The sequence below is a fragment of the Schistocerca americana genome, chromosome 1 (genome assembly GCF_021461395.2).
Source record: "Schistocerca americana isolate TAMUIC-IGC-003095 chromosome 1, iqSchAmer2.1, whole genome shotgun sequence".
Lineage (NCBI taxonomy): Eukaryota > Metazoa > Arthropoda > Insecta > Orthoptera > Acrididae > Schistocerca > Schistocerca americana.
This window is the reverse complement of record NC_060119.1, coordinates 1,155,798,824-1,155,821,488: the sequence shown is the minus strand read 5'-3', so window position 1 is coordinate 1,155,821,488 and position 22,665 is coordinate 1,155,798,824. Positions and strand designations below refer to the sequence as shown.

Below are 22,665 nucleotides of genomic sequence, written 5' to 3'. Positions count from 1 at the left end.
CCAGCATTGACCAGAACAACTGCTGATGTTTGTGGCATCCTCAAAAACCCAGCTGCCATTCCTGCCACGACCCAAAGGATCGGACCCAGACGGAAGCCCTGGGAGGAAAATGTGGCAGTCCATGGTGCTCTGTAGCGTGCGATTTGGGGTGCACCAAATCCAGGAGACTTCATAGCTGGTGCCCATGCAAACGTTTGCTCCACTGGGCTGCATCCACAAAGTTGAATGGTGTTGCCCAATATGTAGCCAGAAAGATCATCATGGGAAGCAGCAGACACAGACTTCTTCATTTGTGTCTTAAATGTATGGGCAAAGCGCAGCAACTCCCAAGTTAGAAGCCGGATGAAACAGAGCAGTATTCACATGCAGGACACCACTGTGGTCGCGGAAGTCCTCAAACTTCTGTGACAAATTGTCAACCATTGTTGGGTACCAGGGCCCTGAAGACTCCCTCCGCTATGTACATGAAACCAGGCACTGCATCGACCATCAACAACCAAATGCTGTCCAATAGGGGTGACAAAATCACTGTGTATCCTGTCCCACGGGAGCGTGTGGACCAGCCAAAGAGAGAACTGGTGCTGCACTGCAACCTGGCTTTGTGCACAAGAACGCATCATATGTTTGATGTCATGATTGACTGCCACCCAAGTACAGACTACGTCACTCCTATGCGTTCATATGAGTCATACCCTAGTTCAACGCTTGCAGCAACTGGAGTATGCAAGGATGCAATGTTACGGAAACGACCACACGACAGCATTGCTCCGCCATGCTCTGCTCCAGAGCACAAACACTGCTTGAGAGACTGAAAAGCCTGGTGACAATCTGCAATATGGACAAACTTAATGCCCTTCTGGCAAAGCCAGTTAAGAGGCTGGCAGATACGTGTGGTCTGGGGAATGAACTGAGCGTAATATAAAATCTTACCCAAAAAAGACTGGAGCTCCTTCACGTTATTGGGAGGTTGACAATGGTCTTGGTATGCTCATCCATGGGGACAAGGTCATCTTTACTAAGCACATGACTCAAAGAATGCACTTTTTGGGGAGAAAAAACTGCACTTATACAGCCTGCAATGAAGACCATTCTTTAGGGGGCATTGGAAAATCGAGTGAAGGTTTTGTAAATGGTCATTCCGAGTAGGGCCCATGACCCACATGTCATCAAGGTAAATGATGCAACAGGGGACATCCTGTATCAACTGCTCAAAATACCATTCAAAAAATCGTGGCACAGATGAGATTCAAAATGGAAAATGATTAAACTGGGAAAGCCCGAAGGGGGTGTTGGGGACCAGGAAAGTCCGAGAAACCATGTCCAATGGCAACTGCAGGTAAATATTGTGCACATCAATGTGGGAAAAAAATTGGCCCCTGACGACTTTACCAACAACTCTGCCTGTCATAAGAGTTGGATATGAATCTGTGATACATTGCCCATAGATCATATATTTGAAGCTTCAGTAAAGGCGCGGGGTCCATCAGACTTCTGAATCAACACCAAAGGGGAGGCCCACTGACTTGACAAAATAGGAGAAATGACACCCTGATCCTGCCAATGTTGCAACTCAGCCTTCACCTTGTGAATGGTGAAGGGGATGGGGTGGAGATGACAAAATTTGGGTACCATTGACAGCTTAAGAGAAACATGTGCCTCAAAATTATCTATTTGGCCGAAGGTATTCTCAAAGAGCACACATTAGAATCATGCTAGAGTCCAAATCACGAAAAGGAATGGTTTGAGAAACTACATGCACTTTTCAATGATCTTGAAGCCAAAAACAGAAAATGTGTCAACCCCAAACATATTTTGCACCAGTGATGACTTGACCACTAACAAGGTAAGTTGCCTTTCCACATTCTTATACCATGCAGAGACAGAGATGCCCCCACCATTGAATTCACTGTTTACTATAAGACACAACCTGATGGAGCGACCTTTGCAGCACTGAGCACCCAAAAAGCCTGGTCGTATCTAAGTTAATTAGGCTGACCGTCACTCCACACGTCTACCTGAAGTTCAACTGGCTGCTCATCCACTACCAATGTCAGCAAAATATGCCTTAACACATGCGGGGCGTCAGGTGGAGCCCCAGAGTCCAGTGAAAGCAACAGCAGAAACACTTGGCGGGAGGCAAGGTCATCTGGGGTATCCTGTGGGAAACTGGGCGCTGTTTAACATTCACACCCAATTGAGCCACCTGCTAATTATCAGAAAGGAAATCCCTTGCCAATGCCATAAGCTCATGCAATTCCAAAATTTGGTCAATGTTGTCTGCCGAAGGGTTGGATAAGGTCAATGCCCTAGTATAAACCTTGAATCACGAGCTAACCTGACAATCATGTTCTGAATTAGCAAGTCTGCATAAGAGGTAACACATTTCAGACACTGTAAATGACACTTGTATGAAAAGCCCTGCAAATCAACAAAGCAGGCTGCACACGACTGCCCAGGCCACTTGAGGTGATGGTTAAACTGCAACTGTGCCATCACCACGTGGGTTTAATACCCAAAATACTGCATAAGCAACCAACAAAGGGGAGCTTCTCAGGCTCAATGGAAGGCTTCAAATTTTGGAGAACTTCATATAAACATATGCGGCTGGATGACAACAAGAGAGCCTTATCAACTGGACTCACAATACACCTTACTTGGTAATGCAGCAAGACCTGGAACAGGTGTAGCCCCCACCTTTCTGTCAACTCAACAAAACCAACAAACAGCATTGAGGATTGAACCCAGCAACAGTGTTGGGGTTGTCGGGAGTGGAGTGGAATACAGAACAGCAGGCATCTGATACCTCTGGCCACCCACCAGAGCAAGACGAGGGTGCAAGGCAAGTCCGCAATCTGGGTTATCAGCACCTGCACCTGTTCCTGTTACTGCTGCTGCAGCTGTTGCTGCTACTCCTCTTGTTGGTGCAACTATGCCTCACAGAATAGCAGAAGTGCTGAGTCCATAGTGGCCCAAGTGAATATTAGGAAATGGGGAAAGAAATTACAGAGGCATTACACATATAAGAGTGCCCTTCATTGCTGCTTTAGTATCCACACAAGTGTGACAACACTGCTCAATACACAGTTGGTGCAGCTATTCAGGGGCTGATGGTGGCTTGATAACTGTAGGGAACAGAACTCCGTGAGAAGAAAACGAACTTGTGTGTGAAGTGATCTATGGGAAGCAGAAAGTCCGAACACACAGAGAGAGCAAGGGAAGAATTCAGTATGAGGCTAGTGCAGGAGGTTGACAGCTAATGGCTAAGACATTGGTACAACACATGGCACAACAGGCTTGGTGAGGTCCACAGTGGACGAACTCTGAGTCAGCTCTGGACCGCCTGGCCCACAGGCAAACACCTCTGCCAGGGCGTCTGGCTCATACAACGTGTCACATGCACCATGGCAAGTTTCCACACTACCCCGTTGTGCTGTTCACACCAGCTCATCTGCCTCCACCATGATATCTGCTGCTGGGTATCCTAAAGTTGACATTTTGAAGACCCAAGACCACATGGCAGAAGAATGTGTTGGCAAGAGAACTATACAGAGAATAGTTTTAAAATGTCAGAGGTGTAGAAATGTCAGGAAAAGAGGTTTCATGTCACCTGGGAAATAAAGAAATTGCAACATACTTATAACACAAATTAATAATTTTGACAAGAATGAGTTAAGGTTCTCTATTTCCAAAACATATATAATGGTAAATATCTGAAGTCACAAAGACTGGTCACAATTAGACATGAGAAAATTGGGGTCAAAGGAGTTTTAAAAAACATGGTTTTTAGTAAGTTAAAAGTAATGATGGACAAAAGTTTTTATTGGAAAAAAGTGACATAGCTGCAGCACGAGACACATTTTGAGAAAGATGCACGAAATGAGAGAAGGTGGTAGTTCAACACTATTACTTTGATGAAACAAGGGTGAATCAAAATAAATCCAGGAGAAGCATCTGGACAATGAGTGGCGGTACTGGCAGTTTCTCAGTTTCCATAAGAAAAAGTTCTCGCATGATTATTATGCATGCTGGCTCTTCTTCTGGTCTTGCTCCTGAGAGAAAACTTGTATTTAGATGTACGAAGTGGTTTCCCGTACAGTTCTTGCCACACCATGCTCTGAAGTTGGTCACTGTTATGGACAGTGGAGGTTATCATTATGCTGTTAAAGAGACAACACCAAGCACAAACAACAGGAAAGGGAATATTGTGCTCCAACTTAAAAATAAAAATATTCCACACTGTATACACCTTGACTAATAACAAACTCCTGAAGCTTTTTAATTTATACAAGTCATGTGAGAAACCATACAACTTCACTTTTTAGCACCTGAATGTGGTCACACAATTTTGCATTTACCCTAATACCACAGACAGCATCATCAATTGAATTAATTTGAGCATAGTATACAGGTTATGTGGCAGAAAAGAACAAAACATTCTAGATAACAGGCACTTGTGCATGAAGCAATAGACAACAATTCCCCTTCGTATGGGCAACCTGTGAGTGGTACACTAAAAAACTCTAGGAAGAAGACTTTGAGAGTGAGGCGAAGGTAAATACAAGCATTGCACCTATCTACATAAAATGGCCGTCATATAGTTCGGACGCTTACTTGGACAGCAGTGACGAAGGTATTATGATGAAGTGTTTGAGACAAAGTAAGATAATAATAGTTCTTGGTTTTAAAGACTCATGGTTTAAAAAAAAGTTTCTGTTTGGCAACATATCAATTGCATAAATAGTATATGAGAACTTTCTAGCTTTTCCTGACTGGGAATTTGTACCCTAAGAAGTATGCATTCACTTGTTGTGAGTGACATAATCATAAGTTTCGACATGTCATCCAAGGAGAAGCAGTTAGCTAGGTGTGAAATTTAAGACTTTCCCTGCATGTAGTACACTCTAGTAACTCATGCAAATGCAGCTGGATAAATTCACCAAAAACTCCAAATTTCCAGACGTAGCCCCATCATTTTCGAGACACAAATCGGAAAATGTCCTAAAATGACAGAAAAGGTTATCTGTTGAGATATAGGTGACTTTCGACATTATTGGGCACCACTCCCTCGAGTTATATCTATACGAGGCTTTATTCCTACAAAAATTGAAATTTTGAACAGAGAATCCATCCCTTGACTTTGAAATACTGTTTCTTTCCTCTGTGACTGAAATAAAGAAACCACTAAGTAACCCTACAAACTGCTTGGAACACTAGAAGTCACAACCCTACAGGCATTTACTATGAAAATTTTGAAACATACATTTTGTGTCAAAAAATTTACACACACTTTTAGTTGTCACAGAAAATTTCTTTCCTGTTTTACAAGTTTCGATTTCCGGGCAAAAATTATGTTATATTTCTTAATCAAGTGGCATCAGAATTATCACTCTCACTATTCAACCCAGTTAGTGGCAAGGAAGTAACTTCAACACAGTTGTTGATTCAATATTCCTTCCATTCGTGCTCTATACGATAATGACAAGTTTTATTACCAACATGATGGCACCCGGCCACACTATCATAGGGATGTATGAGCATACCTGGAACAAAATTTGCCAAGCCAATGAATAAGATGCAGGAGGCAAATGAAGATTCATCCATGCTCTCCAGACCATATGCTGTTCTTCTTATGGGGCACAGTAACAGGTGAGAAGTACAAATGTAAGGTGTGTACAAATACAAACCACATAATGTGGACACACTTTGGAATGAGATTGAAACGGTGTGTGCAGAAATCCTGTTGGATACTTTCACATGAAGTACGGAATCAATGGTGACTTATACTCAGGAATTTAGTGATGCTGAATGTCACAATTCTGGACATTAATTAAAGAAAGTACATTTGCTTTTCAAACTGAACTTTACTATTTTCATTTTCAGAAATTTAACATTGTAGATAAATGTTCTATGACACTTGAAAGTGGGTGTACTTTTTTTTTACATACTATCTATATAACTGATGTGAACACAGATGGTTTACTTAGCTCTTCTCACCAGGAAAAGGTTTAAACAAGTTCATGGACCACAACATAACAATCACTATCCAGCAGTATAAGGAAATATATGAATATTTCAATTCTTCTCCTCATGACAACTCATAGTTGCAAACTGCCAATCTTGTTGCTGACATGTTAACTAGGAAGAAATCAGAAGTCCTTAAATGGTCTGCAGATTTGTCACCACATGACTTCCACCTTTCCAGGCTGATAAAGACCAGATTCTATTGCAGTGAGACCCTAACAGATAGAGTTAGTGAATGGTCTCTATCTTTGCAGACAGAATTATCTGTGTGCATGAATAGTGACATATATTCCTTCAGGGCCAAGAACAATTGCCGCTAAAAAAGGTTTATGTGTAATGAGCTTAAATAAACATTGCTCTGTATATTTGCTTTTACGTCATTTTCAATTGCATTCTATAAATTGCCAGATGACTCCCAGGAGTGTCACCTGACAGTATCTTGTAGTTTTCCAACCTGAAGAATGTTGTATCTATTCAGATATTGATAAATAAGTCTAGTTATCTATTTCTTATAGAGGAGATAGCATCCTTTTCTACGATGGTAAACATGCATGAATTCTGTTATTGGCCTCCTCTTAATGTCATGGCTATCTTTACTAATGAGAAAAATGCACCCAGACTGAGCATTAATATACAGGTTTTAGTCTTTGCTATAGTCTGTTATAGTTTTCATTCTCTTTGCACACATTATAGAGTGATATGTTTTACATCCTTTTTAAATGCACACATTTACACTCTTGAGTTGGTTTGTGGAATTTGTTGCTGGTACATATTTTATGATGAAGGTCATGTACAGTGAGCCTCTGGTTCCTACATTCTCTAGTCCAGCTCTCACCCAATTTGGCTGGTGTGTTGTAGACCTCTTGGTCTATCTCCTTCTCGTTCCAGGCTCTGATATTACTCAGCTCCTGACATGGTCCTGTGGAAGGTAGCCAGTGTTGTAATCTGATGCACTCTATGAAATAAGCTTTTTTTCATGAACTCATAAGTAAATTGAGATGGTGCTGTTTTTCCCACTCCTAGCATCCATATCATGAATGTTCTCTTGATTTTTTTCTGTGCCATTCATATTGCTGATTTTAAGTTTTTACCATATGTTATGACTGGTGTCCCTGCCATTTTAAATATGTCATCACTGTGATTGCTGATAGATTGGTTATGTTTGGGATAATGTATGAGGTTTTGATGGCAACTATGGTATTTGAAGGGACTGAATGATCACCTTTGCTTAAGATTCCTTACTTAAAGCGTTTGAACAGGGTGGGCAAGAAGTCCCTGTACCACTGTTCAGTATGTTATTACTTAGGCTGGTAGGCATGTTACTATTTATCAATTGTTGGAATTCATGTTTACATGTTTTCGCAGTCGCAGTTGAGTTTTAATTTGTAGCCATGGCAGATGTGAGTAATCATAGTTACATTATTGAGGTAAAAATCAAACAACGGAAATGTGTGTGTGTGTGTCTGCCGTCTATTTTTGACGAAGGCCTTACTGGCCAAAAGCTTATTTGTGACAGTCATTTCATTACACTATTGAGGAGTACTTAGTGGCAAGTGCATGGGTGCATAATTGATGACACACAGGGCAGACAATGAGGAAGATTATGGAAGCATTCCAGAAAAGATTTAATAAGGTTCCCCTGCAAAAGGCAACAGTTCTGTATTGGAAAAGATGTGCTTTTGCTTTTGGCGGGGTTAAAGGCACACCACAGAATGGAAGGAAGAAGACATGAGAAGAAACATGTGCTGGAATCTCTGCTTCAATTGAACAATCTCCTATGACATTGACATGTAAACATGTTTTGGAACTCGGTATACTGAGAACAACAATGCGGGATCATATGAAAAAAGATGAAAAAAGACCTTAATGTTAACCACTTTTGACTGACATTCATAAACGAGTTATCGGATAAAGACCAGAATGAGCATGTTTTAGCTATTAACTCAATTTCAAAATACAGCAAGCAGAGCCAAGGTTATGTTTTCAGAGGAATGTGCCATTTATCGCAGTTGACGTGCAAGAAATTTTGTCTTTTGGGCCAAAGAGAATCCTTATTACACAGTCAAGTTAGAAAAGAACATGCCTCATGCGATGATATGGCCAGCAATGATAGCACATCTGCTTGGACCATACTTTTTTGAAGGGACTGTGAATGGTGAAATTATTTACACATGTTACAAACATGGTTAATATCTAAGCTTGAGGAAGGGGGCCTCGCAGAAGGCATACGGTTGCAGCATGACGGAGTGCCTTCTCACTACAATGTTGCAGTGCATGAGTTCTTAAATGAACACTTTTCTAGGATGGTGGGTAGGTCATGGTTCATCAGAAACACCAATACCCTAGAAATTGATGTACAAGAATTCCTGAACATGCCTCATCTGCAACTCATTATGTGGAGTCATTCAGGTGAAAGTATCTGCAAGTCATTATGCTACAAATTAAGAACAGCGCAGTACTGTTGAGGATGAATCACACGCCATAACACAGGATGTGCTCAAAAATATGCCAAGAAGAACATGGAGGCATATGCAAATGTATTTACAGCATGATGGGGAACACACCAATATACTGGACACTTAATACATAAGTAAGTACTTGCACTAAAACAAATCAGATCAATTAGCATTTGATACTAGGGGGTACGGATCTAAAGATGAATTTTAAAAGTGTCTAAATATCTGACCTGCCACTTCCAATTGCTGGTATTGCAATTGACTTCAGGTTTTTCTGATCAGCTAATGTAAGGCAGTTCTTAACAGTCTTCTCCAACTTTTCAGTCGAGTCCACCTCATTCCATGCTGGACCGTTTACATGAATTACCCATTTTGCAGGAAAATTGTGCCCAGCACAAATGGCAGCTGAAAATAATTCAGATACAGCACAGTTTAACAACATGAAAACTAAAGTTGATGAATAACTTACAAACTTGAGGACTGTTTGTTATCTGACAAACTACTTGTTTGCAAAAAGGTAACATTCAGGTAATATGCAAATCGTGGTGTTTAAAAAATAATGCACACAAAAAAGATTTACAAGTATATACATGTGCAAACAGCTACAAAATACACACTCTTAAAATAAGTAGGTTATTTGCTAAAACTGGAGCAACTGGAGCAGGCTGTCGGAAATTGGAATGTAAAAGTAATACCTTGGATAACACTCTAGCTTTTGATGATTTTGAAAGTATTCATCAGCAGTAGGTAGAGCATAGAAAACAAGTAAGTTATGCAGCTGGTGGGGATGCAGCTTTCTGACTCAATCATTCTACTGATTTTGGGCTTTGAGTAACTCACACACACACACACACACACACACACACACACACACACACACACATCCTTATAACCAATTTTACATGTTATCCTTCTTCTTCATATATGAATTTTTGAAAGACAATGTTTCAAGTGTATATTTTAATTTTTGCATCTGTCTGTTCCATTCCAGTTGTTCCTGCTTTGATAAATGATAAAGGCACATGTGTCTCACCTATAGCTAATATTCAATTTTATTTTTATTTATATTGCTACTACACTCCTCATTTAGCCAGTCAAATAAGAATTATCTTTAATGTTTCAGCCAGATATTGCTTGATTTTATGAAAATTCAAGGGTGCTTACCATTTGTTGAATCCAAGCTTCCTTGGTTTGAGCGCAACTCATGGATTTCCTGAAATGCAAATAATTACTGTTATAATACCAGTGATAGAATACACATCATTATAAAAATCTAATTGTGAAAATAATAGCTTAAATTACAATCTATAGCTTACAAATACAAAGGCTTTGCATATCTAGGGAGGCTTGTTTTTGCTCTGCTCAAATGTTTGACCAGTAATGTACGAGCAAATATCCTACTGTTGGACATGCTATCCAACAGAGTAATAGTACTATTTCTTTTCTCTTTTGCGCAATCATGTAAGTACCAGTGTCTTGAGCAGTTGCCTCTTTTACGGTGCATGCACACACACACACACACACACACACACACACACACACACACACACACACAAACTCTGCATTTTCTTTTCTCCAAACCCTCCAAATTCTTCTCTTTTCACACTAAGTATTTTCTTTGATCTTCTTGAACTATTTTCTGTTCTATAACACAATACAGCACAAATCAAAATCTCATGAAGGATATTTATTTGTATATAATTTCATACCTGCATGAATTCTTTGCCTCCTTTTTTTTCTAGTGCTTGCCCAACTTCACCCATCATTGCTATAGCAGAATTGGTAGGATGCACCAAAGCATCTGAAGAAATATTTGTTATGTCACCCTGTACAACTGTAAGCTGCAAAGAAAGAAGTCGCAGTTTAGTAAAGCACTCTATAAAGGTAGAACTACATGAAAAGCTGTGTCCTAATTAATCCCTGATAACATCTGCACCTCAACAACATTTTCCAATGAAAATTTCAGTAAACTCTGAATACTGGGATATGGCAACAGAAGAATGGTGGGAGGACAGTGCTTGGTGGTTGGAAATTAGTGAAATTATGGAATGTAATCGAATTAAGTCGGGTGATGCTGTGGGAATTAGATTAGGAAATGAGACACTTAAAGTAGTGAAGAAGTTTTGCTATTTGGGGAGCAAAATAACTGATGATGGCCGAAGTAGAGAGGATATAAAATGTAGACTGACAATAGCAAGGAAAGCGTTTCTGAAGAAGAGAAATTTGTTGACATCGAGTATAGGTTTAAGTGTCAGGAAGTCGTTTCTGAAAGTATTTGTATGGAGTGTAGCTACGTATGGAAGTGAAACATGGACGATAAGTAGTCTGGACAAGAAGAGAATAGAAGCTTTCGAAATGTGGTGTTACAGAAGAATGCTGAAGATTAGATGGGTAGATCACATAACTAATGAGGAGGTATTGAATAGAATTGGGGAGAAGAGGAGTTTGTGGCACAACTTGACAAGAAGAAGGGACTGGTTGGTAGGACATGCTCTGAGGCATCAGGGGATAACAAATTTAGCATTGGAGGGCAGTGCGGAGAGTAAAAATCGAAGAGGGAGACCAAGAGATGAATACACTAAGCAGATTCAGAAGGATGTAGGTTGCAGTAGGTACTGGGAGATGATGAAGCTTGCACAGGATAGAGTACCATGGAGAGCTGCATCAAACCAGTCTCAGAACTGAAGACCACAACAACATGGATACACATTCCAAAAACTAAAATATTTAACAATTTCAAAAGCCAACAAAGGAATAATTTACAGTGAATACGATGTAAACCTACACAACCAGATGCAATACTTTAAGACGTTCTGGAATTTCTGCCCCATTACTTACAACCAACAAGCTATATAAAAGGAAATCACTATCTTAAAAAATAGTTCCAGTCTCTCACTAGTGAAAATAACACTTGGACAATAAATCACTATGTACATTTTAAAAAAAATTAGCCATGTGAAATGTAGGTACATATGATTAACAGTTTGTAATGTAGAACTACATGCATTTGAAGCTTCATAGGAAATTTATGTATGTATGTTCAACATCTCTTCCTAAAAGAATGGATTGATTTCAATCAAACTTGGTGTACTTATTACTTGCTGTCTGGAAAGAAGCACTGTGGGTGTAAGAGTCACCTATCCCTCAAAGGGGTGTGGTTGAAAATGAAGCGTAATACACTGTGTGAAAATACCCAGAATATACTCATCCAGTACTTGAGTATGAGAACACTTGACAACTTGCAACAAACTTTGCACGAAATTTTGAACCTTTACGAAATCTTTTTTTCATTCACACCCCCCTCAAAATAATGAAAGGAAAAACATTTATCACTTTCCCTGCAGCATCAAGCATGACATTTCAATTTATTACTTGTTTACTGCTAACTCCACTCACAACACCTTTTAAGACAGTATCCACACATACCTTTAAATGTGTCTGCAAAATTATATCATTGTACAACATACAGCTTAGGATATATGTGACTTTGTAAACACTGATATGCATGAAAAAACTAGCTGCTCATAAGGAGGAGGAGATTAGTGTTTAACGTCCCATCGACAACGAGGTCATTAGAGACGGAGCACAAGCTCGGGTTAGGGAAGGATGGGGAAGGAAATCGGCCGTGCCCTTTCAAAGGAACCATCCCGGCATTTGCCTGAAGTGATATAGGGAAATCACGGAAAACCTAAATCAGGATGGCCGGACGCGGGATTGAACCGTCGTCCTTCCGAATGCGAGTCCAGTGTGCTAACCACTGCGCCACCTCGCTCGGTTAGCTGCTCATAAGATGGAGTACAAATTACCCAGTCTATACTCAACCACTGTTTGATAGCGACAGCACTTGGTGACTTCCAACAAAATTTAAACATAATTTCAAATGTTTCCTAAATTTTTTCTGGCTTACATGCAAAACATCAAATATTCAAAACATTACTCATTTGTAAATAACTCAGAAGTTTGAAGCTGATCCTTTAAAGAATTGTGGGCTTACTGTTTTCTTAGTATCTGGAAAGAAGCACTGTGGGGTTAAAAACCACCTACATCCCACAGGGCTTGGAAAGAAAAGGGGCCGACACTGAAGTAAAATTGAGAACACCTGAGGTAATTTCAGCTACTTCTGTTAGTTATATGACTTAAAGTTTGTATAAAAATACTGTGGGATAAGATTCCTCACAATCATCTTGTGAGATTGTGGATGAGAAGTGGAGACCTAAAAAAGTTTGAAAACAACCAGTTACTATTTCATTTTCTGTATTTAGGTGATTTGGAACACTTTTAAAAGTTTTACGAGCAATTTATCTCTTATTTGTGCTGTTCATTGTGTCAGCAGTTAGTGAGAATGAGCAAAGCAAAGGCCAGTAATTTTGTCAATGTGTCTTGGGAACAAGATCAATCTTCACGCTTGAGTACTGCATTTAACACAGTCTCTGGAACCGTATGGTGCAAAACAGCAGAGAATTAGTCGTATACATGTGCAATATATGTCACATACCTATGTGTTCGACATCTCCTCCTAAACCCTTGTATCAATTCCAACTTCATTTGGTACATGCTGGGTTAGGGTGGGAGGGTGGAGATGGACAGGGAGACAGTGGGGCAAAGCAATGAACAAAGAAAGTGGGATGAGGAGATGGAAGAGAGGAGATAGACAGAGGGAGGAGGGGGGGGGGGGAGGGAGGAAGTGATGAAGAGAGAGGGGGAGGGATGAAAAAAGAGATTGCTACTCACTACATACAGGAGGCATTGTGTGCACACGCATGCTCACACACACACACACACACACACACACACACACACACACACACGCACGCACACACACTCACAAATGGTCATTGTATCTGGCCTTTGTGGCCAGACTGCAGACTGGATCTGCATCTGATGCGAGCAGCAATCCTGGGTGGTTGGTGGGGAGAAGAAATCAGGGGGAGGGGAGGGGTAGGAGGGAAGGGGTGGGACAAGGTGTTGTGCTGCCTCTGAGAGCATGGCGGAACCTGGTGGGGCCAGGATAGAGCTGTTAGGTACAGAGTGGGAATGCTGTGCTGGGGTGGTGGTGGCAGCAACAGGTAGCAAAAAAGGGAATGAGAGAGGAGAGAAGTAGAGAAGGGGGGTTAGACTAATACTGGAGGCGTATTTAGTGCTGGACTGGGAGCACGGAATGGGATAGGGAGGCGGAGGACTGGGACTAGTGAGGGCTGAGGCCAGAAGGGTTACAAGGACGAAGAATATGTTATAGGAAGAGTTTCCACTGGCACAAATCAGAAAAGCTGGTGTTGATAAAAAGGATCCAGATGGCACAGGCTGTGAAGCAGTCACAGAAGTGAAGGACGTTGTGTTGGGCAGCACGTTCAGCAATGCAATTCTCATGCTCACATAGAAAGCAGCGGAGTGGTTGCAACTTAGTTTGTAGATCACATTGCTGCTTCCACAGGTAGTCCTGCCTTGGTGGGATAGGTGATTATAGTGACATGACTGGAGTATGTGGTGGTGGTGGTGGTGGTGGTGGCGGCGGCAGCAGATATATAGGACAGTTCTTGCGTCTATGTCTATTGCAGGGATATGAGTCATGGGGGGAAAGGGGTTGGGAGCAGTGGTAGAGTAATGACAGACAAGGATACTGTGTAGGTTTGGTGGACAGTTGAATAACACTGTGGGAGGGGTCAGGAGGGTAGGGGTAAGATATTCCTCATTTCAGGACAGAGGCGAGAAGTTTTGAAGCCCTGGTGGAGGATGTGATTCAGTTGCTCCGGTACTGGGTGGTACTGTGACACGAGGGCAGTGCTCCTTTGCGGCTGGACGGTGGGAATGTGAGAGGTGGTAGGTCACTGGAGAGACAAGGCACAGGAGATCTGTTTCTGAGCAAGACTGGAAGGGTAATGTCAGTTTGTGAAGGCAACAGTGAGACCCTTGGCATACTTGGAGAGGGACTGCTTGTGATTACAGATGCAATGACCACAGGTGGTAGGCTGTATGGCAGGGACTTCTTGATATGGATTGGTGGGGCAGCTATTGGGATGGACGAATTGTTGGTGGTTGCTAGGTTTGATTTGGACAGAGGTACTGATATAGCCAATATTGAGCTGGTCAATGTCGAGGATGGTGACTTGTTGGTTTGAGGAGGATCAGGTGAAGCGAATGGGGGAGAAGGTGTTGAGGGTTTACAGGAATGTGGATTGGATGTCCTCACCCCTGGTACAGATCACACAGATGTCATCAATGGATCTGAACCAGATGAGGGGTTTGTGATTCTGGACAATTAGGAAGGGTTCCTCTAAAAAGTCCATGAATAAGTTGGCATAGGATGGTGCCACGCGAGTGCCCATTTCCGTACCAAAGATTTGTTTGTAGGTGATGCCTTCAAAGCAGAAGTAATTGTGGGTGAGGACATAGTTTTATTTGGTGACCAGGAAGGAGGTTGTGGGTTTGGAGCCAGTCAGGCATTCGAAAAGGTAGTGTTCCATAGTAGGCAGGCCATGGGCATTGGGGATGTTAGTGTACAGGGAGGTGGCATCAATGATGACAAGCACGGTGCCAGGTGATAAAGAAATAGAAACTGGGGTGATTCAGTGGAGAAAATAGTTGGGTTGAGTTGTTTGGGGAGGAGACCCGACAGCAAGTTCATTGGTCTCATCGGATTAGGGAAGGATGGGGAAGGAAGTCGGCCGTGTCCTTTCAAAGAAACCATCCCAGAATTTGCCTGGAGCGATTTAGGGAAATCGCAGAAAACCTAAATCAGGATGGCAGGACGCGGGATTGAACCATCGTCCTCCCAAATGCGAGTCCAGTGGAGGAAATAGTTTTTTTTTATTTTTATTTTACTTTTTTTTTCTTTAAATAGGAGGGCAGGCTTCAGATAATAGGCTCAAGGTGTTGGTCCATAACAGCAGATGGGTTTGTGGAGTTTAGGAAGCATGTAGAAGGTCACACTGCGGGCAGGGGTAGTAGAGAGATAGACTCACGGGAAAGGTTCTGGGATGGGCCTAGAATTTGAGGAGGGACTGGAGATCATGCTGGATTTCTGGGATGGGTTCACTGTGGCAAGGTGTGTAGGTGGACAAATCTGACAGCTCAAAAAGTCCCTCCACCAGATTATCCCTGCAATTCAGAACCACGGTGGTAATGCCCTTGTTGGCATGTAGGATTATAAGGTGGGATCAGTTTTTAGGTGGTGGATTGTAGTTCTTTCTGCAGATGTAAGGTTGGCTTCCCTGTTGAGGAATTTGGGGACTGATTGTGGAGCAAGGTTGGAAGTTCAGAAATTCTTGAAAATTAACAAGAGGTGATTTGGGAGCAGTGTGTGTGGGCGGGGGGGATCGTGGTTGGATGAGGGACTGAACTGTGTCAGACAAGTTCAATGTCGGTTTTTGATTGAGCTCTAATTGGTAGGGTTGGTGGCAAAAAAAGTGTTTCCACTGTAGGGATTGTAAGAAGGTCTTTAACAAGCCCAGCATGATTGCATTTGGGACAGGGACACGAGGTGGGGCCTTGGAAAGAACTAATACTTCTATGGGACTGAGTCTTTTGGAGGACAGGTTCATGACCATGTTTCAGGTCTGTTTAGTTTCTGGATTCTGTATGGTGGTGACAGGAATTTTTTGAAGGTGAGCTAAATGGGGGTATGCAAGGAAGTGTTTGTTGGTTATGAGAGGATGCTAGGGAAAGACCCCTCAAACACATTCTAATTAAAATTTAATAAATTTTCTTGAGAATGAGAATCACCATGGTTTCAAAAAGCATTGCTTGTATGAAACTCAGCTTTCCCTTTTCTCACATGATACACTGCAAACTACGAATGAAGAGCAACATGCACATTCCATATTTCTACATTTCTGCAAAGCATTGACACTGTGCCCTATTGCAGGCTGTTAAAGAAGGTGCGAGCATATGAAATAGATTCATAGATATGTGAGTGGCTCGAAGACTTCTTAAGTTATAGAGCTCAGTATGTGCCCTCGATTGCGAGTGTTCATCAGAGACAAGGGTATCATCAGGAATAACCCACTGGTGGACAGGTTGGACAGTGATCTACAGTTGTTTGTTGATGATGCTGTGGTATGCAATAAGATGCCAAAGTTGAGTGACTGTAGGAGGATACAAGATGACTTAGACAAAATTTCTAGTTGTTGTGATGTTGGATACAGCATTAGTAGTGTCATTCTTGACACAGCCATGCTAAAGATCTGGTTGTACCAATGCAAAGCGACATGAAATAGAATGAGCGTGTGAGGATTGTGGTAGGAAGCTGAATGGTCGACTTCAGTTTATTGGGAGGATTCTAGGAAAGTGTGGCTCATCCATAAAGGAGAGTGCACATAGGACCCTAGTGTGATATATTCTTGATTACTGCTCATGGGTTTGGGATCTGTACCAGCTCAGATTAAAGGAAGACATCAAAGCAATTCAGAGACTGGCTGTTAGATCTGTTACTGGAAGGTTCAAACAACACGCAAGTGTTATGGAGATTTGCGAACTCAAATGGGAATCCCTGGAGGGAAGATGGCATTCTTTTCAATGAACACTACTGAGAAAATATAGAAAACCAGCATTTGAAGCTGACTGCAGAACGATTCTACTGCCTCCAATATACATTGCGCATAAGGACCATGAAGATAATATACGAGAAGTAAGGCTAATACGAATGCATATAGCTAGTCGTCTTTCCTTGCTCTATATGCGAGCGGAACAAGAAAGGCAATGACAAGCAGTGGTATATGGGTTACCCTCTGCCACACACCATACAGTGGACTGCGGAGTATCTTTGTAGATGTAGATGCAGCTACGGAGGCTCTTGTAAACCTTAGCTTGGCTAAGCTCTTAAACCTCGTATTCAAATGAAATTACAGAGCCAGAAACATTTGGCTAAACTGGCAGGTGAGGACTTGACTTATTTCATATGCCTTGTAAACTAGAAATTTCATTTTACGACAAAATCTCAGAGCTTCTCCGAAGCTAAATGTTACACTGTACCCGCCTAAGACAGCTTCACCCCCAACCCTGAACTAATCCCAAAATATTCCCATGTCACCTATCCTGATAGGAGTTTGTTATTATCTTTCTTGTCACTTTCTGATATACCTGGTCATAAGTGACTTTCCAATTTAATCCCTGAATAGTTACAGTTCCTTCCAACTTTTTCCTTTCTTCTGTCAAGTGAAGACATCTCTTGTCCAAACAAGCATTTGTATCAGTATCCGCTATGTCTATCACAGAGACAAGATTCCACATGTTTAGGCTTGTCATTACATAAAAGAATATGAAAAGATTACGTGATTCTTTCAGCAAATTTCTGATCAGGAGTTGTAAAAATACTTATTCTGATATATTAGAACATAATGAAACAATATCAAAACTGCTTATAATATCTTATTCTCAGCATCCAAAATCCTTAGGCCACTGGACAAAATCAAAAAATTATCACACTGTTGTTTGTTAACAGACAGTGCATGGATACCAAATATTACCTATTGCAGAGATCATAGCCCTAAAATTAATCTTTTCAGTGCCAAATATGATTCTATTGCAATGTGAAATTCCCACGCAAAGTGCCAGCCCATGACTCAATAGCAAGACAGCGCTCTTTTCCAAATAGAAGATAAATGTGAATGCAAAGTAAGTTTCAAAAAACTGGCCTGTTATAGCTTCAATTGCTACATTTAGAAGGCACAATGACATTGTGAAACAACAAATTTCAGTTTAACATGAACAATTCTGATGGTACTATAAAAAAATTTATTGCGAGAAAGTTTGCCAGTTTTATACAATTCTAAATGTCTAGACTTTATGACAAATCATGTTTAGTATTCACGTGACAAATGTGCACCAGTTAAGTGATGAAGACAGAATTATAACTTGGAACACATTTGGAGAGTAAGGGATTTCAATATAGGAAAGTACTGTATTCCAGATAGGCTGCAACATATGTATGACAGGCTGAATAAGTTTTTAAAAAGGTTCAAATAACATGCAGGTATTATGGAGATACTGCGGGAACTCAGTGGGAATCACTGGAGGAAAGGTGACATTCTTTTCAAGAAGCACTACTGAGAAAATTTAGAAAATGGGCATTTGAGGCTGACTGCAGAACGATTCTACTACAAGCAACGTACATTTCATGTAAGGACCTTGAAGATAAAATTAGAGATTAGGGCTTGTATGTAGACATATAGATGGCCGTTTTTCCATTGCTCTATTCAGGAGTGGAATAGGAAAGGATATGACTCACAGTGCTACAGGATAACCTCCACCATACACCATATGGTGGCTAGTGGAGTATGTATGTAGATGTAGATATGTTCATTTCTGTGGTTTGGGATGTTTAGGGGGAAACAAACTCAGAATATGGATGTCTGGTGATAACATTTATCACAATATGGCGCACACACACACTCATACCTATTTGTTACTTTTACTGAAAATACAATTAAAATATTTCAAATACATGCAGTGTGTACTTAAATTTGTATACATATGTAATTATAAGTTTCAAGCACAAACACAGTGTGTCTCAAAATCAAGTGAAGAAAGAAGTGTTACTTGTTCCCAATAAAAATTTCCCAATGAAACATCTAGGAATGTACGTATTTTAATAATGTGTACTTCACTTATTATAGTAGAAAGCACTGTATACAAATTAGAAATAAAGTTCTTACAGTTAATAGCTCAGATTTTTCATCATAAGATTTATAAAGCTCTACCATAAAATGTAAAATAGCGTGGATGTTTTCATCTGATGCACTGAAAAATGGATGATATTAAACATCGATCACAACAGGGCATAAGGTAAACTGTCTTATGAGTGCTACATAGGTCATAACACTAGACAGAAGAGGTGATGGTGCTCTCATTTTCTGTAATACTTTATTATTTACAGCTCAGTTACACAGAACTATCACTGTTCCTCCAATTGAGAACAGTTTCACTGTCAGAACTAACATATGTTGCAGACAATGGCATTTTCAGAATAGCCAGCCAAGTGTGTGAAGATATGACTTGAATCCTGGTTACTGATTTGCTGCCACTAACCCAAGAAATCTCTGATTTCCATTTTTATGTTATTGCATGATAAGACTTAAATAAATGTTCTATTTATGGCTTGTTAGTGACTCTTCATCATTGCAGAAATAAAAAGAGTTGTAAGACATTGAAGGCTGGGACACCCCAAGGAGTTTCCGTCTCTGCACATGATGGCCTCTTTCTACACAGTGATTCAGACTTGAGACTGGTGTCTCTAAGAGTAGCTGCTTGGTGTGTAACAGAGCAAGGTGGGAGTACTCTACATGTTTTATGCCACTCCTGCTATTAATATTTATCTCTAAATCTCATTTTGTTACTAGCACATCTGTGAAAATATTGTAGAAAGGATAGTTCTACTTGGTAGCAGAGATGGTGAGTCACAGATAGGCACAACAAAAAGACCAAACAACTAAGCTTTTGGCCAAAAAGGCCTTCATTCGAATTAGACAATACAAACACACACACACTCATGCAAATGCAACTCACACACACGACCATCAGCAGTCTGGCCTCAGCAGCCAGAGACTGTTGTCTTGTGTGTGTGGGTTGTATTTGAATGTGTGTGTGTGTTTGAAGCTCTGTTTGGCCATTAACTTGCTTGTTTGATAGTCTTTCAGTTGTACTCATCTGCAATTCGGCATCTCTGCTATTCATGATTAGCAACTACCCATTTCATAATACTGACATCTATGACAGTTACATAAAATTCTAATTTGTTATTTATACTTTATTTCATTAAACCTTCTTATTTGATGAACAGTTTAATGATAATATAGTATTTAGTTCACCTGGAAATATTTTTTTCTAAAGAAATATCCATGATACACAATTCATACAAAATGCATGGAGGGAAATTGTCAATGAACAAATAGCTGTTTGTTTCTAAATTACTTTAGTTCACTAGAAAGCTGTAATTCTCCTCTTCTACAAAGATGCTTCACTTTTTCCCAACACTTCCTATTTAAAAAGTTACTTGTATTCAAAAATTTTGTATTCCAAATGGTACAATCTTAAACAGTGACTAATTTCAAAATTCTGTAATGCAGTTCTGAAGCCTGGATTTTTGTGATTCCAAAAATGCTTACTTTCACTAGATCAACTTGAAAGGTTGTTACATGCAAAATAAGGAAAAGGCAACCACTCACCTGTAGCAGACATGTGTATGGAGCACATAACAGGAAACAGTATTCACACCAGCCAAGAGAGTGTGCGTTTGAGTGTCTGTGTGGTTGTGTGTGTGAATGAGTGAACTTCAACTAGAGAATGGGAAAGAACTCAAAAGATATTGCAAATTCTGTTTCCTGTTACATGTTCCTATGCCCCACACCTCACACCAATTTGGAACACTAGTTGCCTCTCCCCTATTTTATATATTGCTTCATTCATTGCTACATCTGTACTCTGCAAACCACTGTTAAGTGCATGGCAGAGGGAATGTCCCACTGTACCAGCCATTAGGGCTCTTTCCTGTTCCATTCACATATGAAACATGGAAAAATGACTGTTTAAATGCCTCTGTGCATGCTGTAATTAATCTAATATTATACGCTTGTTCCCTATGGGAGCAATATGTTTGGAGTTGTAGTATATTCCTATAGTCCTCATTTAAAACTGGTTCTTTGAAACTTTGTTAGTAGATGTTCTTGGGATAGCTTACGTCTACCTTCTAGTCTGCCAGTTCACTTTTCTTCAGCATCTTTGTGACATTCTCCCATGAGTCAAATGAACCTGTAACTATTTGTGCTGTCCCCCTCTGTATACATTCAATATCACGTGTTAGTCTTTCTTGGTGTAGGTCCTACACAGTTGGGCAACATTCTAGAATGGGCCACATAAGTGATTTGTAATCTATCTCCTTTGTACATTGATTGCACTTACCCAGTATTCTATCAATCAACTGAAGTCTACCACCTGCTTTACCCACAACAGAGCCTGTATGAACATTCCATTTCATATCCCTATAAAGTGCTACACCCAGGTAGTTGTACGAGTTAGTCGATTCCAAATGTACTAATTATTATTATAGTATAGGATACAAGATTTTTTTCATTTTGTGAAGTTCGCAATTTTACATTTCTGAACATTTAAAGCAAGTTGCCAATCTTTGCACTACATTGAAATCTTATCAAGATCTGACTGCATATTTGTGCAATTTCTTTCAGAGATGACTTCATTATAGATAACTGCATCATCTGCAAAAAGTCTGAAATTACTATTAATATTGTCCACAAGGTCATTAATATGCAACACGGACAGCAAAGGTCCCAACGCACTCCCTGGGGCACACCTGATGTTATCCATTATTGTTATTTTGTCAATTATTCAGTTCGGAAAATTTTACGTTTTAGAAACTTTTTGGTAGATTTTGGGAATACCCGCATAAGTAGAAAACATTTTCATAAAATTTACCTATAATTTTGCCTTTTATCTGACCTATACAGCTGATAGTTAACCAGACTTGATCTTTTGCCTTTTGTAATTTTGTGTCCTTTAGTTATGTTATTTTTTAGGTTTATATTTAAAATGTAATACTGAATTTTGATTTTTAATCTTATGCATGTCTACAAATAGGCATGAAGGAAAATCTGGTCAGTCGCTAGATCGCATCCATGATGTCTACAACAAGTAGCAAGTCAGAAAATTGTTCAGTTACTGTGTGAAACATTCTATACTGAGCCATCAATTAGGTTACCCTGGAATCGAATACTGAAAATACTGTGTTAATCAGCCACCAGACCACTGTGTGATATAGGGTCTATGAACATAACTGTTCACCTGGTTCATATGCTTAAACTATTGCTTGTGACAAAGCTCATCATCAGGTTATAAAATAAACACAAACAAATCGAGAATGAATGACTGCAGTGTGGTACACATTATTTGATATATGTCTTACAGACACTTTCACAACAGAAGATCATCAGCATCATGTGACAATATCACAACTGAACGCAAAATACCAGGTGAGTGTAGTTAAAAGTGACCATAATGTATATGTATGGATGTGTGTGTTTTTGTATCATGTGGTGTCATGTTTGTGTCATAGATGATGAGAGGAGAGGGTGAAGCTCAGTGCCAGCACATATCTTATTTCTCTCAAACGACATCTAGGAGACTACCATACTCGATGTACGCATTTGACAGATAAATCATCATCGGTATTGCTACATGTCCC

General features: G+C 40.3%; 1 protein-coding gene across 1 annotated transcript in view; it reads right to left on the bottom strand.

Moving 5' to 3' along the window:
* LOC124551586 (core histone macro-H2A.1-like) overlaps positions 1-22,665 on the bottom strand; it is a 53,877-nt gene that overhangs the window by 13,211 nt on the left and 18,001 nt on the right. Inside the window, exons 5-7 of the mRNA XM_047126452.1 lie at positions 10,187-10,318; positions 9,642-9,690; positions 8,708-8,882 (exon numbers count right to left, since the gene is read on the bottom strand). Coding sequence (XP_046982408.1) covers positions 8,708-8,882; positions 9,642-9,690; positions 10,187-10,318 — 356 coding nt within the window. The remainder of the gene's footprint in view (positions 1-8,707; positions 8,883-9,641; positions 9,691-10,186; positions 10,319-22,665) is intronic.